Source organism: Gasterosteus aculeatus, chromosome 9, assembly GCF_964276395.1.
Source record: "Gasterosteus aculeatus chromosome 9, fGasAcu3.hap1.1, whole genome shotgun sequence".
Classification (NCBI taxonomy): Eukaryota; Metazoa; Chordata; class Actinopteri; order Perciformes; family Gasterosteidae; genus Gasterosteus; species Gasterosteus aculeatus.
Genome location: NC_135696.1, coordinates 12,298,508 through 12,315,335, shown reverse-complemented (window position 1 = coordinate 12,315,335; position 16,828 = coordinate 12,298,508). Strand labels below are relative to the sequence as shown.

The window sequence follows — 16,828 nt, the reverse complement described above, 5'->3', positions numbered from 1 at the left end:
GGAGGTAAGAAATCCAAAGTAACCAAAGCAACGTCAAAATATCTGGCTTAGGGAAACCTCTAAAGACTGCACCCTTGTGGCTTTTTCCTTAAGTCCACTTACTTTCAGCACAAATGATTTCAATGAGAGCTTCGAGGTGCCAGGTCATGTGACGCTGTTCATTTCATTTAGCATCAAAAGCCAAATCCTTTTTGTTGAAGTAAAAATACTTATACAAAGAAACGATGAACCCTTGCGGGAAGTGGCGGTAACATGGAACAATAAAATATGTTAGACCTGTTAAAACGGGACTCTGACAGATAAAAACAAGCAATGAAAGCGTCAGTTTTGACTCTTCCTGCTAAAGTCTCTGAAACTATAAACCTCTGGCTTTGCAGAGCAGGCTCTCTGTCATTATGTGTCCACGCCCAAGCTGAGACTACTCAGGTGACATCATCAGAACACCAATAAGTGATTAAAAAAAGTCTCCAGTCTCCATGAATGCGTGACCAAATCTCCAATGACATGACTTTAAATCCCTTTTAAACCAAAAAAATATAGCTGAATATAATTTGAGCAGATCTGGTTATCACTGGTCACTGCAGCACTGACCGTGCATCACTGGTAATAACAGTGCTTCATGCAGTGCCCTCTACTTTAGCCTCATCATTACCAAGTTAAAAACAAGAGCTATGTGGACTTCTTCAACCACTCTACTCATCAGATCACAAGTTGCCACGTCAGGACCAAATTGTTACACCCAACACGCCATCTAGTGGCTCATTCAGCAATCATCAATTGAGTCATATTTAAACCAGGTTGGACTCAACTGCCTTAACAGGATTATGGCAAATAAATGTACGTTCCTTCATAAATAAATGCATTCACAATATTACATTTGGCATATTCAGCGCCTGTTGGATATGCCAAATTGGAAGGCATTCTGAGATGTTTTGATCTGGTGGGAACGCCTTTATTTTGTCTACTTACGGACAAACAGCTGTGTCTATTTGCTGCTACCTGAGTGGTCTGTCTCTCAGCTTTGACAAGATGTCTCCGCAATAACACCAGAAAACACTACTCACCCTCTCAAAGAACTGGGTCAGCAACAAACTCACAGGAGCAGCGTGTTAAAGGAAGCCTCCTGCTGGTGGATATGGGAGTAATTTGTCCATTGTTGATCAGCCCATTTTCCCATCTTGATCTCCATCCCAGTCTGTTCTACTTTTTTCAATTGCCTTTTGGTACAACACAAGTGTTGCAGTGATATTGCAAAATTAAAATCTGTTTAAACTGGAAATATTATCCGTGTCAGTCAATGGAAAAAATGAGCCCACTTGTTAGGTGCAACCTTTTTTAGGTAATGTCACCATGGTCAGAGAGGTCTTTACCAAACAAAAGTAACGCTGTCCTAAAATAGTGCCACATACAAAGAGCGTTTTCAGGTGAACTTCACGTAACAACCTTTTCATTTCACCATGAGGCAAATGCTGCGAGGCCTGGTTTAGTCATTTCTTTTCAGGCTGGATTTAGATGGTTTATTCTAAAACACTAACAAATCAGCCTTTGCCCAGACTGTGTGTCTACGTGTGTGTTTTCACATGAATGTGTCTACATGAGTGTGTGTCAACATGTGCGTGCGTGTGTCTAGGTGTCGTCTTAGGTTTGTTGAAATGAGCAGAGCGCCATTCCAAGGCAGCGTGGGAGGGAGAAGCGACGAGACGACGTAAACAAAGCAATGTTCAGATGGCCAGCAGCTGCTGAAGAGACAAATAGTCCAGCTTCTTGTTTGGAGCTTTTATTCTGACATTCCTTGAGCTTTATTTAATATACAATGCAATATCATTTCCTCTTCAGTATTTTGAATAATGTAACGAACTACGATATTTGTTTATCTATGACAGAACACATCTCAAAAATGTGTGAATCAAACTAAATACACATCACCAGACAAGTGAAGGTTGCGAATTCTTACCAGAATGTCGCCAACAAGCAGTAGAAGACTGATCACGCTGCAACACGCGTGTATGCAATGGTCTGGACTGGTTGTAACAAGTTATTTAGACTATAACGTCTTCTTTCTTTAACCCCCCCCCCCCCCTCCTCTTAAACGCACCCATGACTCTTTGTGAAGGCAGTTTATAGTAAAGGGTGTACTGCATAAGGCGCAGTAGTCGGAATATATATGTTTTTTTAAACTGAGGGCACAGAAAGTTCGGCTAAAACGTGAGCATGTCAGTACAAAGTTGATATTCCCAAATGAGAATAAATGTTCTGTGTCCTGGGGGACAAAGAGTAAAGGAATAATGTAGAATGGTAGAATGTGAGAGGAAGCGTATGGTACAAGGAGAGAAGTTCACATCCAGAAGGCCATCAGAATCCCGCTGGACCTACGAGGCACGGACTCGACCGACGGGGCAGGATCGCTTCGCCTGGAAGGGATGATCCAGTAGGGAGATGTGGGTTAAACAGTTGTTTTTGTGTGATAGCAAGCATCCTGATGCCTAACAAAATGCCTCGATTATCTTCTGATGCCTCTAAAAACAACTGAAAGGTCTAATTCATTCTTGAGCCCACCTGCATCCGAGTGTTCCTCTGTAACTCGTTGTCTGCAGTCTCATCTTTCTGTCACAACAAAAACAACTGGGGTGTGATTTACTGAGAAACAGTGTGAAATAACCACTATCTAGACGTCAGGATGTCAAACAAACAAAGAACCCGTTTGCTATTTGGCTTCTTCTTATGTGGCGCTCAAGCTCTGACCTCTGACCTTTGATGTGTTTGATCTGTGACTCTGTGAGGAAGCGTCTGATTCTGTCGGAGGGAATAGCAAAGGAAATCCCTGCGGTCACTTTCAGAGTGTTGATGCCGATCACCTCGCCGTCCTGGAGGGAACACACACACACACACACAGGTAGAAAAATCACAACAAATTTGACAAGATCTCAATACTGTCTAGGTCTTGATGTACACTTTGCACAATGTATTATATACATAGGGTGGAATAATCATTTGATTTGTACACAGTTTAACATTTTAAATATTGGATATACAGCTTTTATTAAAACATTCTGGGTTGATGAAAATCAGCAATTTTTTTAAAGCATGTTTTCAATTACTACGTCAATTATTGATGGAGAAAGAGCAGCAGTAGTATAGTTGTTAGCATGTGTAAATCATTTAGGAGTTATATGATGACTTAACCGATAAGATTAACCGATTCTTATAATTTTGGGATCATAACACATACAATTCCTTAATAGATCTATGTCTAAAACTGCCCTGTTTGTTTTGTTGCTAGTAATTAAAAATAATAAAAATCATATGGGGACCTAACCAATGAGGTTAATAGCAAGTTATTACCACTACTCACCAAGTTAACAAGAGGTCCTCCAGAATTTCCATACTTCTCACAGAAAAGATATGAATATATAGAATATGAGACAGAGACAATCACATCAATAATTATGACATCTATGCAAACAGCCAAAATATCTGTGTAAAATAAAAAAGTCTCAAACTGTATCTGCCCTCATTGAAGGACCTGTGTGTATATGTGTGCGTGTGTGAGTGTCTTGATTTGCAGATATTGAAGACTAAAACAAGTTTTTTGACGTTACAGTGAGAACATTTTTGTAACCGAGGACTCCTCGTCCTCAGGGATTCAAATAGGTGCATATAATTAGGTCAGAGTTATAGTTACACCTGTAGTTGTATCGGTTGGGGTAATAGGCCTGCGAATGCAGTGTGTCCATGTGGGTCCTCTTAAAGACAAAACTACAGGTGCATGTGTGCGCTTTGCGATCTCACATTAATAATAGCGTCAGTCTGGATGTAGTCCATGTCCGAGTCCTTGATGCCTAGCTCCTTGCCGTCTCTCTGAGTGGTGCTGACGATGCCGGTGGTGACGGTGTTCTGCAGGGCGAAGGGGCTGCCAATGGCAACCACAAACTCCCCCGGTCTCAGGTCAGCTGACCGGCCCAGAGGCAGCACAGGGAGCTTTTTCTGGACGGATCAAACATGCCAACACAGGCAGGCGTGTCAGATAGTTGTACAGAGCAAAAAATACAGAGGACGAAGGGCAGAATTGACCAAAAAGAGAAGCGAACAGAGAGATCGAGAAATGAAGAAAAAAAACGTCCAAGTATTTGACATGTGGGTGTGAGAATGCACACACTGGCGCGGCGTCTGAGTCACAGAGCCGGAGCTTCTGAAAGTATCTCGCTGTGACTGACTGATGTTGGCACAGACGCGTGTCAGGCGATGGGTTGTTGTTTTTTCTATTAGGTTGAAAAATGTCTGGGAAGTTGTTGTTTTTTACCTCCCTGAACAAAGAGAGAAAGAGGGAACAAAGTGGTGATGACAGCCTGGACTGGACGAAAACACTCTCACCTGGGGATCGACCTTGATCGTGGCAATGTCTGCTTTCCTGTCTAAATCTCGGACCGAGGCCTCGTAGGCGTCACCGTCACGCAGCTGCACGCGCAGCTGGAGCCTCCCTGTCACCGCGGCAGCAGTGGTTACCACGTGCGCGTTGGTCACAATCAGACCCGAGTGGGTCACAATGAAACCGGAGCCACTGGAGAGACGCATGTGGCGATCAAACAGGGGATGTCTGCGGACATCGAGAGGAAGGAGACAGTGAACGACAAGGACAAAAACATTCAAGTCTCATTTTGAGTCATTTCCAACGTAGAGGTTGAAGTGATGAACTTCACTGGGGTTTATTTGATAGACTCTGCTAATGTTCATGAGTCTTTACACAACACTCCCTCCTGGAATTTTAACATCCCTCAAACCAAGCAACGCACACGTGCACACACACACACACACACACAACAGATACCTTAAGAACAGTTCAATGTGGACAACCGCGGGAGCTATCCTCTCCACTACGTCAGCAATGAAGTTAAATTTGTAGCGAGGGCTGCTGCGATGGACCAGTGGACGCCCTGCTGACATGAGGAAAGCACCACATTAACACAAATACACACACACACACACACACACACACACAGTAGACAACAGGTAACTACTAATCTTTCTATCCTGGTACTACATTTTACAATATTGGGGGAAGGGTGATCCTCCACATGTTTCATGTTTTCCATGTGCAAAATTGACAGTGTGTTAAATGAATATCAACAATTCACAATAATCCGATTACAAAACGCCGGAAAATGGTGAAAGGGCCCATTAACATTTTTTAGGACTTCAAATTGATCCTCCCCTCCAACCAACATTCACTGTTCAGTTTACAATAATGCCCAAACAAGAAAGCAGCAACTTCCTGTCACAGGATAAGTAAAACTAGGGTTCAGTCAAACAAGCATCAGCAGCCGCTTTACATGTCGAGTGATATGATGAAGTGGCAGACCTACACATGCATATACTAATGCAACAGAGACACGTATAGTTCATTTAGGATCTTTAACGAATTTGTTTGATCACTTCCCCCAAACGTTCCGTCCCGTAGTCCTCTGCCTGCACCCACGTGCCTTACCTGCGCCCGGAGGTGCACAGGGTCCCTCGTGCGCCTGGCTCACCGCGGCTCTTCCTTTCTGCTCGGCCTTACGGCTGGCTGCCCTCATCTTACACACATTACCGAACGTCTTCCCGTCGCTTCCGCACACCGCGCGCTCCATCTTGCACCGGCAGACCCCCCCGGTGCCGCGCCGCCTCCCCGCAGCGAGCAGCTTGCACTCCAGGCCGTCCCCGCAGGGCAGGTGGTTCCTGCGGCCACAGGGGTCCCCCTCGCGTGGCGAGCACGCCAGGCAGCAGTTGCATCTGTCCGGGACGTACCCGTCGGGACAGCTGGGGCTCGGACAGGAGGTCACGTCGCAGCGGGAGCGACACGTCTCGGAGCGCACGGCTCCGGTGAGGTCGTGCGTAAAGAGGACCGCGGCAGCGAGTAAAAGTAACTGCATTGTGATTGACTGTGAACGCGCCACGGAGCTCTTATGGATTTGAATAATTCCGTGTCTTCTTATTGAATGGCTGTAAAGAGAACCGTCTCCCAATGAAAAGGCAGAATACGCTCTCCACTGGATGCTGAACTCCGCACGGTGCCATTGATTGTGTTGTCAGCTCTCTGTAGATGAAGTCGTCACTGTCTGCACAGTTTACCAATGGTCCCTTTCTGATGTTGTGAGCCGGACAGCACTCAGGGAACCGACGCGCGCCATCTAGCGAGGACAAAACCCACTGAAACTATTCAAAGGAAGCCTTTAGAGACCCACTCCTTCACTACTGTACAGTTCTAGAAATCAAAATATGGCCCACCTTAATCTTAAATTATTTAACAACAGTAACTTTATACTGAATTGTTGAATGACATATTAATGGATATAAAAAGGATTTGATCTGACAATTATTCTACAAACCTCAACAGGTCTTAAAATATAAAAATAACTTTCACTTTCGTTATTTTGTTAATTACACAGAATACATTTGTATCCGTAAGAGGCACTTTGACAAATTGACTTAGAATGCCCCCTGCAGGCAAGAGTTGTTATATGTGGTGATTGTTGCGTATCAAGTAAGCAGGTAAATATAATTAATGCTGGCTGAATCCCAATAAGTTGCTTCACTTCCTTGTTAACGTTCTTATTACCGGAGTGTTTTTTTCCTCAATCAGACAGCACAATTGAAGAGCGGGTACAGGCTGGTCAGTCTGCATTTGAATTCTACAGTTATTATTAGCTCACTTTGATCCCTTCAGGCTGTTAAGTAGTTCTGTCAGAGGAACCGTCTCACTCAAGCAGTCCTCTGCTGAACACACTCAAGTAAACATTGCTTGACAGCAACAAACACAATCCAAATTTCCCAAATTTTATTTTTCATTTTTGAAATATACAACTTTTCTTATACAATCATCCAGTTAGAATAGAAAGTTCAAGATGCATACATAAGAAAACACAAGGGCATCGAGAATGTGAAAGATAGTTTTCTTGTGTGTTACAAAGGGCACGGACGAGGTGCCAAACCCCCCCCCCAGCAATTAAATACATGTCGAACAACAAATACATTCATTGTTACAGCAGTCGCTCATATTGAAATGTCTCGGAGCAACAATCTGTATCGAAGATGTAAACAGATTACATTCAAACAATGTGTTCATCAATAGTCTCCTTTCCCAAATTGTCATATTCAAGTTTCAACGTATTCATTTTCTCGTGGCGGTTAAATACTCGGTCCTCAAACAGATTTTGGCAGTAGTGAGAGTTGAAGACACTGCGTTTGTGTTAGTCCAACAGACGTCATTTTTAAAGCGAACACTGGATAACAAGCAGTTTGGCCCAGCTCTGTAGAACTATTCAAAGCACCTCCAGCAGCGCAAGTGCACATCTATCGTTTTCAACAAGGCAAAAAAACTGTTTGGGACTTGATCCCAGGCGAGGAACAACACAGTCCCAGATTTTAAAATAAATACATTAATCACTTTCTAGAGGTCTGTGAAGCTATAGTCCTTTAGATTCCCAAACATACAAACTACACTTCTTTGGCCGTTTGCACCACTATGTGACCCTGCAAGGTACTTTAGTAGGTACTTTGGGAGGGTAAAAAAACAACAACAAAAAAACAACAGTAAAGAAAGCCCACATCTGTGGAAAAGTAGATCGAGTCACCATGGTAACTGGTGTCGCTTCACAAAATGTGGAATGGGGCGAAAGCAATACTTCATCATATTTTCTTTCTACCGTGTCTTCATTTCTTCTTTCGGCACAAACACATTTGCCGTCTCCAATTTGAACCTCCCGTCTTCCCAAGCGCTTCAAGAGGGGAAAGAAGCTGCAGAAGTCTCTCCTGAACCGCCCTCCCCACCCAACTGTGACTACCAAGAGGTAAAGAAGGGACGCTTGCAGTGGAAGGTTTGTGTGAAGGCGTTGCCAAGTGTGACCACACGTCCCTGACCGCCCGAGCGGCTGCGCTCCACCACCACCCGGGGCATCTGTACCAGCTGGATGGGGCTCTTCCCGTCCTTTAGCGCCTGGGTCAGATTCAACACCTGGGGACAATGAACAGGGTTCGCGATCAACGACATGCAGGACTCATGTTCAATTCTGAGTACCGCAGCATTGGTTGCATTGAAGAGTAGCGTAACACATAATAACTAATTAAATTTCCCTCAAAGAGATTCATTGTTTTGGCTATAAGAGAGACTGGTTATGTGGAGCCAACTGCCGGCGTGAGAAAATGAGGTAGAGTAGTGATGAGATTAAAAGGAGACAACCAAGGTATATACACACACACACACACACACACACACACACACACAAAGATAAAGACAGAAGGGAGAGCAGGTCGGATAGAAAAGGAAAGAACAGAATATGGGACACAAATGCACTCACCTGTCCCCTCATTACAGACATTTGTCTCTCAAACATGGTCTTATCAAAGCCTTTGTCCGTCTGGAGAGAGAAACAACATAAAAAAAATAATAATTGAGAAACAACAACTCCCGTTAGCAGGTGTTCTCAGTCACAACATTCAAATGTGCATTTTATTCACACAAGTATTAAAAGAATCTCAAAAAAGGTAAGAGGAAAGTCATACGGGGGTTTGCACCTTGAACATCTCATAGAGGTCCTCACAGAGGTCCTGGACAAAGTTCATGTCAGACAGGCGGGACAGAACCAGGTCTCTGGTCTCCTGGGAGAAGGCCACCTTTGCCTGTGGAAGCCACGCCCAGTGGAACGGATCTGACAGAAGGAGGCAACTCTTAACTGATAACACTTTGTTACGAGCTCCCACAACACTGTATGAAAATCGGCAACCTTTTCTGGCTACTGTGAAAAGCCAACCTCTTCCCCAACGGTCTAAAACCTCTGCAGAGTCCATGTGGTCTTATTATATGTGGAGTCTTTAATGTCGTTATTTTATTCAATTGTCCTTTTGTTGCCATTCAACACATTCAAACAGGGATTCAGAGAGCGCGGTTAAAATTTTTTAAAAAAGAACGGAAAGACCGATAATATTCCGGTTTGTATGGTAGAAATGAAGCTACATGCAGCAGCGTATTAACTTAGCAAAAACACTGGCAACAGGGAACCATTGTAAATGGCTTTTTCCAAAAATTAAAAACTAATATTAGAGATAGATATTTATGTCATATCTTTTTTTTTTTCAACCTTTGAAAAAAGCTGGGCTAGCTGTTCCCTCCCGTTCCCAGTCATAATGCGTATTTCTTATCCTTTAACGCAGAATAACTGCAACTAAAAGTCACTGTTTTGTTACGTTTCACCTAATCGGCAAATGATTACAATAAATACTAACACCATCTATTGTTATTGTAATTTAAATAAATAGTGTCGGTCATGCTATGCTCTGGAAACTTGTAATCTTATAGACTGAATGGCAAAAACGTAATTATTTCAAGATTAAATGAATGCCCATTGCTTCAACTATTATTAGTAAGGTTTTAACAAAGACTGACAAGTAGTAAAGACATAATGTAATGTAGAGCGGTGCCAACATACAGGCTCTCCATTCATCCGGGTGCTTAAAGGGGAAGGCCAGGCCGTTGTCGATCGCTGCGATCTTGATACAGGAGTCAGAGCTGTTCTCGGGCCACTCCGCGTCCTGAAGTGAGGGGACAGTGGATCAGATTAGTCATAACCAGCCACTAAGTGATGCAATTGCGCTGACCAGAACATGGTCATCGATCATTGCCCAAATCCTTAAAAACTGGAAAGATGGAGGACAAACTGAAGCTCATTTATAAGTGAATGAGCCAATAATGATTGATGGAGAGTACGACGCTGTGTCCCTGGAGTACTGCTTTGTTCCACAGCAGCAATATCCATGTATTCTCTGCGTGTGTGTGGACCGCTGCGTGCGTACTAGTGGTGAACGAGTCAATGTTGTGTGATTAATCTGTGTCTATTTACCATTAGAGTTCTTTACGCATAGAAAATGTATTGGAATTCTAGCAATTTAAATACCGGGTTGAGAATAAACACGCCCTCCGCAGGTGTCTATTTCACCTCACCTTTTGTCCTCCTCCTGGCTTCTCATACTTGATCAACCAGTTGTCATTCCCTCGATCTGAAGTGGAAAACAAAGGTGTTCATACGTAAATAGACTTGGAAATAGCTTGACAATGTCAACAATGACAAAACTCACATTTTACTAATAAAATATAATTAATGTCGTCTTTATCCTTACTAAAGTCGGAGGTAACAAAGCCTAATGAAAGCTGGGTTTAAGTTTAGTAAACACTGTTTGAATAACAAAGAGAAGACCCCCACCTGTGTTTCTGATGACGTAGTCCAACACCACCAACCGCTCAAACTGGGACTGCAGCTGCTTCCTGATGTTCTCCGGCAAAGATTCCGCCTCAAAGCGCCGCAGCCAGTGGTCTGCTTCACGGTAACCCTCCACGAAGAGCTGAAATGAGCCCACCTGGAAGCACACTCACGCCTCAGCACATGTTTGGAGCTTGTTTCTATGGCAACGACGTGGTGGGGACGCAAGTGATGTAATGTCGACGAGGCCGCAATGTCAGCAGTGCACGATTGCAAACTTCCTTCCTCGTACTTCTTCCTGAACACATTGTCAGACTTCTTTTTCACAACACCTGAGCTAAACCTCATCAAAAAGGTTGTCTTAGGGGAAGAACGGGGAGCCGGCATAATGCTGCATGCGATAACAGCAGCACACAACACAAACAAAAGAATACAATCACGTTTTGAAAAGACCCAGAAAAAAAACAGCAAACTCTAAAAGGGATGACATTTCTGCTTCATCTGACCTATTTATTTGAGTAAACCTCTCCAGGGAACACAGTATGACAAGAGTCCTCTGCCAGGACTGCCTGAGAAAGATACTCTGAGCCAATTGCTCACTGAAAACTCAACCCTTTAGTTTCATGAGGAGACAGCAGACCATGTAAAACAAAACATTTAAAGAAATGATTAAAAGAAACTAGAAGGTGTTAGACATTCGACCATGAATTACCTTCGGCGGCAGGCCCACTCTGTGGAAGCGGCGTCCCACCTTGGGCACTTTCTCCAGGGCGTACTTCTTCCCCTTGGATTTGGCTCTGTCGATGGCGCTGTAGTGGAAGGTCTCACTGGCCAGGTTCACCACCTGATGATGCAGCCACGGGGGTACAAGGTTGAGTCAAAAGCCCTATACATGGTGAAATCTTAAACAATAAAATATATAAAGAAGGCAGAGAAATTACATAAGAACCCCCCCCCCCCCAAAAAACAAACAAACATAGAAAATCACAGGTTAAGCACTCGCCTTTGTTTTGGGCACCACTCCAAGGGCGAGCTTAGTGTCCACCAGTGAGGCAGCAGCCTCCGAGAGGTAACCCTGGTTAGGCAACAAGCAGCCTCGGCCGAAACAACACGGACAGCACAGCTAGTTAGAGAGGAAAGACAGAAAGGCAAACTTTTAGGAAGCAGTTTATACTTTCTTTCAGATTCTTCACGCAAAGACAACACGTGACACAGTACCTTGTGAAAATATTTGGTCCATTTGGGGTTTAGGTGACCGTAAGGCTCCTCTGACTTTGGTTTGAAAACACCAATGACTTTCTGTGGAAGGGAACAAGAACGATAAAGAGTCTTACAATCGGTAAAGCAATTTTGCAATGTATTTGTACTTGGTAGAAGGCACACATTGGGACATAACGGCAACATAAGCTGCCATATTTACGGGATCTTCATATAAAAAGGACTGAAGGAACAACAGGCAATACGTATCAAGTGGGAGAGATGCTGCGCACAAGTTAATGATCAATATGTTTTCCCTGCAGTGCACATTAAACACACAGACTGTGCACGCAAACCATCTGTTATTGATGAAACCGTCGCTGGCTGCATTATTCAAAGAGTCTTCCCTATGCATTCCTCGTGCTAACATTCCAGCTCAGCGGCTATGCACTCCTTCAGCAGCTTGACTGGTCAAGAGCAATGTGGACCCACTTTAAAGGCAAAAGCCAGCACATTTCATCCCCAGTTAGAAGCTCTACGCCGCTGGATCAAACAGATTGTGGAAGGTGAATATATAATACTATAAATGTGTGATTCCTCCAACCCCACCTCACCCCTTTTGTGTCTTTGACAAAGTAGCTCCCGCTGGATCCCTGGGAGATCCTTTCTGGAAAGTAGTCATTCTCAATAGCTTGTTCTGCCCTTTGAATAATGTCTGCAAACTCGGGGTCGTCAGGGAAATGGTTGAAGTCTCCACTGCTGGCACCTAGAACAGGAAAAAAAGAAAGAAAAAGAGAATGCCGATCAGTATTCATGTTGACACTGTAGGGAATCAGACGGCGCTGCAGTAGAACCGCAACAGCTTTTTTTCCGCTCGTCATTTAAGGAGCCTGCTCTCCGATGGGCATCGTATGCAAAGTAATCCTTGAATGGAGCCCCGATCAGCTGACATTACATTACACACCCAGTCTCCTCCTCACACGGGACATAGCAGTCCGCTCGCAGGACGGCTCCATAAGTCACACTGCAGTCACCCGGGACATAGCAGTCAGCCCCTCAGGGGGACTGGACAAAAGTTGAGGACAGTTAATGGGCCTTTTCGTCACACAGAAAAGGAGAAGCCAAATATTGCTTTGAAACTAATTTACTTGAGGAGAGAGAGAAGCAAATAAAAAAGATGGAATGGGACAATATAAGGAAGATAGAACTAAAACATACATCAAGTAGATGTGTGTGCATGTATGGGAGGATTTTTGCTCATTTTGCAAAAAGTCTTCCATTTTCTTTTACTTATGGCAAGGGATTTTTGCTTTTATTTAAAGTAAATTTATATTCGCCTGAAAACCACCTGCCTCAAGATTGTCACTGGAATCTAAAAGCAACATTTTGATGCATTTTTCATGTTTTAAGGTTTGTGCATGAGGTGCAGCTATGAAAGTGCGAAAGAGCAAACAAGAATTTACCAAGAGGCTTTGCTTGTGTTTTCTGCTCCATTTGTCTCTTGGAAAGCCTGGTTTATGCCGTAAAGGAATTAAAGTCATGCTTAAAAAGGAAAGCACAAGTTGAATCAAACTACAGAAACTCTCCTAAAGACGTCTCAATCAACCTTATCTCCACTGATGGAAATAATGTTTAGTATAGTTTATAAAACAGCGAACAATTTACTACTCACATTTGACGTATGATCGATTCTGATTTAGAGGAATATACTTGAGAATGTCATGTATAAAATGTATATTATAAAAATAGCACCCGTTTCAATTCACACAATGTTGTGAATATATGTAATTATTTTGCATTGTAGATGTCCAAATGACAAAATGCTTAATGTTAGAAAGACGAGTAACAAGTGAACTATTTGTCCGCAGAGAATCTGATTAGTAAAAAACGCTCTGACTTTATATAAAGTTGGATGGATTGTGATTAAGTAGAGCGCAGCGCCTCGGATTTCCAATACGATGTCTTTGTGTGTGAAACAGCTGACACAATTTTATCTTCATTTAAAACCCAACAATGGATCCAGTGTGTGAATTCAGCTGACTTGCCAGCTGATGGATGCTTGCACTCGGTTGTACGGTTTCTGAAAATCCGTGATGATATCCTTGTGCAGTTTGACCGAAGGAGGCTACTTTCACCCCACTGAAAGCCGGAGTGAAAATAAAAGCCATGCGTTTACTTCCTTTCTCTCGCATTCCCTTTCATCCCGTCATCTTCATTGTGTATGTTTAATGTCATTCTGTGGGAGTTAATGGGTCCAGCACAGCTTTTCCCCTCACAGCTGTAGAGACCTGCGCTGCAGCATGTGTGACTTGTTGCAACAATCCAAGTCACTGCGAGCTCATAGCCTTGAGTCATTAGTCTTTTACATGTTACACATGGAAATCTTTGTCCTGTGCTTACGTGGTTAAATGTTTCAGTGTGTGCAAATGTAGAAAGACTAAATGCATTTTGCATAACTTCAAAATTGCTCACTGCAAACAGCGCTTATGGACAGGAACTCTGATGAAGGACGGCAGTACAAACAGAAGAAACAAAAGCAGAGTGGAAAATGTTTTAGCTAGAAGGACTCACTCGCTCAATATTTCATGGTAAAACTTACCAGCCAGAACTTGCAATGGTGAATGGCGTGAAATTTTAGAATCATACAAAGCGACAGTGTTTAGGTTAACACATTTTTGTTTTTCTGCCTTCGCTTTAAAAAAAAGGAGTCACAAATAGAGTAAAAATACAATGCCTGGCCGACCTAAGAGGCCTGCGGAAATGGGACACTAACATCTGTGATTTCAGGCTGAGTGAGTCTACCTGTTAAGTGGATTCTGGCCTCAATACAACATGGTCAAACAATAGATCCCAGGAGACACGGGGGGAGAAAAGAAATTAGGTTAGGTCTGAATACATGCTGCTTCGTGGTGAATGGAGCTTTTTCTATTTGCTTCACACTACACGATCTATATGTTTGTATGGTTCAACCCAAATCTAGTGCTGCCATTTTGTAAGGCGTCCATGACGAGGAAGGGCTTAAACACCTGCATGATCTGGACTTACGGGAACATTTTTGAAGGACACTACAAAAATGATTCAACTATCAAGAGTGCGATTACAGGCTGTTTACAGTGAGGAAAACGAACAGTTACTATTGACCGTACTCGTGGCCAAACTTGTCGTGTTTGGGCCACTGGGTTCAAGTGGCAGCTCGTATCATCCCCAGAGTAGATAATGCGTGATAACATCAGCTCACTGGAAACAAACACAGACCAGGTTCAGACTCTTAAAAACACGCAAACAGCAGCAACACAAATGCATACCGCTCAGCGTGGCTTGTTTGCTTAATATAAACTGGTTGCCCTCCTACTCTCAGGACAGCAGCAACGTTATGCTTTAATATCCTAACAACGTCAAATGCTTTAAGTCCCCTAATGGGACCTCGGACCCCCCGCAGGGGCCAATGAGGGGCTCCTGCTGGACACCCACAGTGAAGCGGTTGTCACACAGGACAAAAAAAACAACGTTTTGAGCCGCGTTGCCTTCGCTGTCATCTTTACTAACTAATAACGTGAAGGGATTTTACACTCGCTGAAACATTATGCAACACAGAGACACATGTTTCTCAGGACATGGCACGAGCGCGGGTTCTCTCGCGCTAACTTAGCGGCGCGCGTGTGTGTGCGCGCTCACGCGATACCGAGCGGAGTTGATCCAACATATTTACCCGGGGAGGCCAGGGCGTCCTTATCCGACGACGAGCTGCGTCTGTTCCGCCGACTCCACTTCTCTCCCACGCCGCGCGGCGACGACGACGACGGGCTCCCCGCTGAGCACGGCAACAGCAGCGTCTCCTCGCCCGACCCGTCCGTCTCCAGCTCGGTTAAGACGCTCTCACACGAGTCCGAGATGCGAACGGCACCTCCGAGCTTCGTCACGGGTCCCAAGCCTATCCCGTTCCTGTCAAACAGCACCTTCGGAGGGTCTAGGGAGCGGAAGACGCACTGCAAGGCGGACACGGCTGCCGTTGCCCCGGTGTCCAGCCCGGGCTCGCAGCTCTCCGTCTCCGTCGGGTCGCATTCTGACATCATTGCGAACCCCGTTTTTTTGTTGTTTTTTTAAACACACGATGAAAATGTTAAATGAATTTCACGGACTTTGCTTCTAGCCATCAGCCGTCCATTGTTAAGAGACTCCCTTCTTTCCACGCGTATATAAACCCTCCGAAAATTATTCTAAAGCGGCTTCCTTCAACGATACGTCCACATAGTCGCCTCTGCTTCCTAGTTAGACCACTGCGCATGCGCACCGTGACAGAAGCGCACCTCTGACATAAGTTGCCTTCAGGTGCTCCCTGTGAAATCTGAACTCACCAGAAGTTAGGAGTTCTATCGATTCTTTTATGGAAATCCCACGTGTCAACTTCAAATAGACTATATAAATGTAGAATGTAAAGGAAATATTTTACAATCCATAAAACATGCGTTCAAACTTATTCAAAACACTTAACAATGGGCCTAAATTATTGCTATTTCTTGCAGGCCAAAACTTGCTGGGATGGCTTTTGGAGTCAATCAGGGAATAACTAAGTTCACCTGTTTTGTGTTTTCTTTGTCTCATCTTTTAAGGAACTTGAATTACCAACAATGAGCCATACCATAATTCACACCATACCATAATTCACACCATACCATAATTCACATCATACATACATCATACATCAACACCAAGTAATCACAATGAACCCGTTGGACAAAGTTAGGCAGCTCTCAAACTTTTTCAAAGGTTTTATCTAGGTCCCTAAATTTTGAGACACAAACGACCATTTGTTGGACTCCTATTTTGCGTTGTGTTAATCAAAAAGCGATGCTCTTTGACACAAATATTGCTTTCATTTTGAATATTTAACTACTTGACATTCTTCAAAATGTACAAGATTTGGCAAACGAGTAAACTCCCACCTGTCCTTGCAATCACATCCTTGACATGTGTTACCATCTATAGCCACTAGATGGCAACAGATATCAAGAGAGTACAAAACCGTTGAGGCCTATGCGAAGATACTGTTCATGTTTTTTTATTGATCTAAAACGGTACTATTCCGTTTGTTGTTCGTCATCATGTGTCAATATCGTCTTGCCAGCATAGGAGGGATTCCCGAGCTACCTTCAGGCTGCTTCTGAACTGAAATAGGCCTTTTTGTGATGCACAGATATTGATACATTCTGTAACTGTTTGGACACGTTGGACTAATGCGATCCAGACATAATACATTGATTTACTATTGTATTTTATTTCCCCCTCCCTCTTCTCGTTTCCCCTATAATTCCATGGATTCTCTCGCTTGCTTTCTGTCAGCCCTCACAGTTCCTCTCAATCAGCAGTAACTCGCGCTCCGTCACCCCTCAGCCCCTCTCGACCTA

The 16,828-nt window shown here is 43.7% G+C and overlaps 2 protein-coding genes across 7 annotated transcripts; both read right to left on the bottom strand.

Moving 5' to 3' along the window:
• Positions 1-1,761: 1,761 nt before the first annotated feature.
• On the bottom strand, positions 1,762-6,109 carry htra3a (HtrA serine peptidase 3a). Of its 5 annotated transcripts, none has more exons than XM_040185444.2 (8): positions 5,483-6,109; positions 4,826-4,934; positions 4,372-4,594; positions 3,790-3,984; positions 3,353-3,385; positions 2,743-2,864; positions 2,557-2,604; positions 1,762-2,411 (listed from the first exon to the last, which is right to left on the bottom strand). In XM_040185444.2, exons 1-8 carry the CDS (start codon positions 5,904-5,906, stop codon positions 2,336-2,338), a joined length of 1,230 nt encoding a protein of 409 aa, XP_040041378.2. In that variant the 5' UTR covers positions 5,907-6,109; the 3' UTR covers positions 1,762-2,335. The 5 variants fall into 5 exon arrangements, with proteins under 5 accessions (XP_040041378.2, XP_040041380.1, XP_040041379.2 ...); XM_040185446.2 differs by having other exon boundaries at positions 2,750-2,864; XM_040185445.2 differs by having other exon boundaries at positions 4,826-4,931.
• A 687-nt stretch (positions 6,110-6,796) lies between these two features.
• pi4k2b (phosphatidylinositol 4-kinase type 2 beta) lies at positions 6,797-16,386 on the bottom strand. Of its 2 annotated transcripts, none has more exons than XM_040187144.2 (11): positions 15,133-16,386; positions 12,038-12,189; positions 11,445-11,525; positions 11,230-11,349; positions 10,939-11,070; positions 10,230-10,383; positions 9,971-10,026; positions 9,459-9,561; positions 8,548-8,681; positions 8,331-8,390; positions 6,797-7,987 (listed from the first exon to the last, which is right to left on the bottom strand). In XM_040187144.2, the coding sequence occupies exons 1-11, from the start codon at positions 15,494-15,496 to the stop codon at positions 7,814-7,816; spliced, it is 1,530 nt and encodes a 509-aa protein (XP_040043078.1). In that variant the 5' UTR covers positions 15,497-16,386; the 3' UTR covers positions 6,797-7,813. The 2 variants fall into 2 exon arrangements, with proteins under 2 accessions (XP_040043078.1, XP_040043077.1); XM_040187143.2 differs by having other exon boundaries at positions 8,536-8,681; positions 15,133-15,771.
• Positions 16,387-16,828: the final 442 nt, after the last annotated feature.

Bases quoted from the DNA above. Each gene is read 5' to 3' on its own strand.
- htra3a (XM_040185444.2), bottom strand. From the start codon at position 5,906: ATGCAGTTACTTTTACTCGCTGCCGCGGTCCTCTTTACGCACGACCTC. The intron at 2,865-3,352 runs GTGAGTAGTGGT...TGTTCCCTCCAG, and splicing joins GAGGACCTCTTGTTAACTTG to GACGGCGAGGTGATCGGCAT. The intron at 2,605-2,742 runs GTCAGAGCTTGA...TTGTTGTGACAG, and splicing joins AAACACATCAAAGGTCAGAG to AAAGATGAGACTGCAGACAA.
- pi4k2b (XM_040187143.2), bottom strand. From the start codon at position 15,496: ATGATGTCAGAATGCGACCCGACGGAGACGGAGAGCTGCGAGCCCGGG. The intron at 8,682-9,458 runs GTATGTTGGCAC...TCCTTCTGTCAG, and splicing joins CCCGGATGAATGGAGAGCCT to ATCCGTTCCACTGGGCGTGG. The intron at 8,391-8,535 runs GTATGACTTTCC...TTCTCTCTCCAG, and splicing joins TGTTCAAGGTGCAAACCCCC to ACGGACAAAGGCTTTGATAA.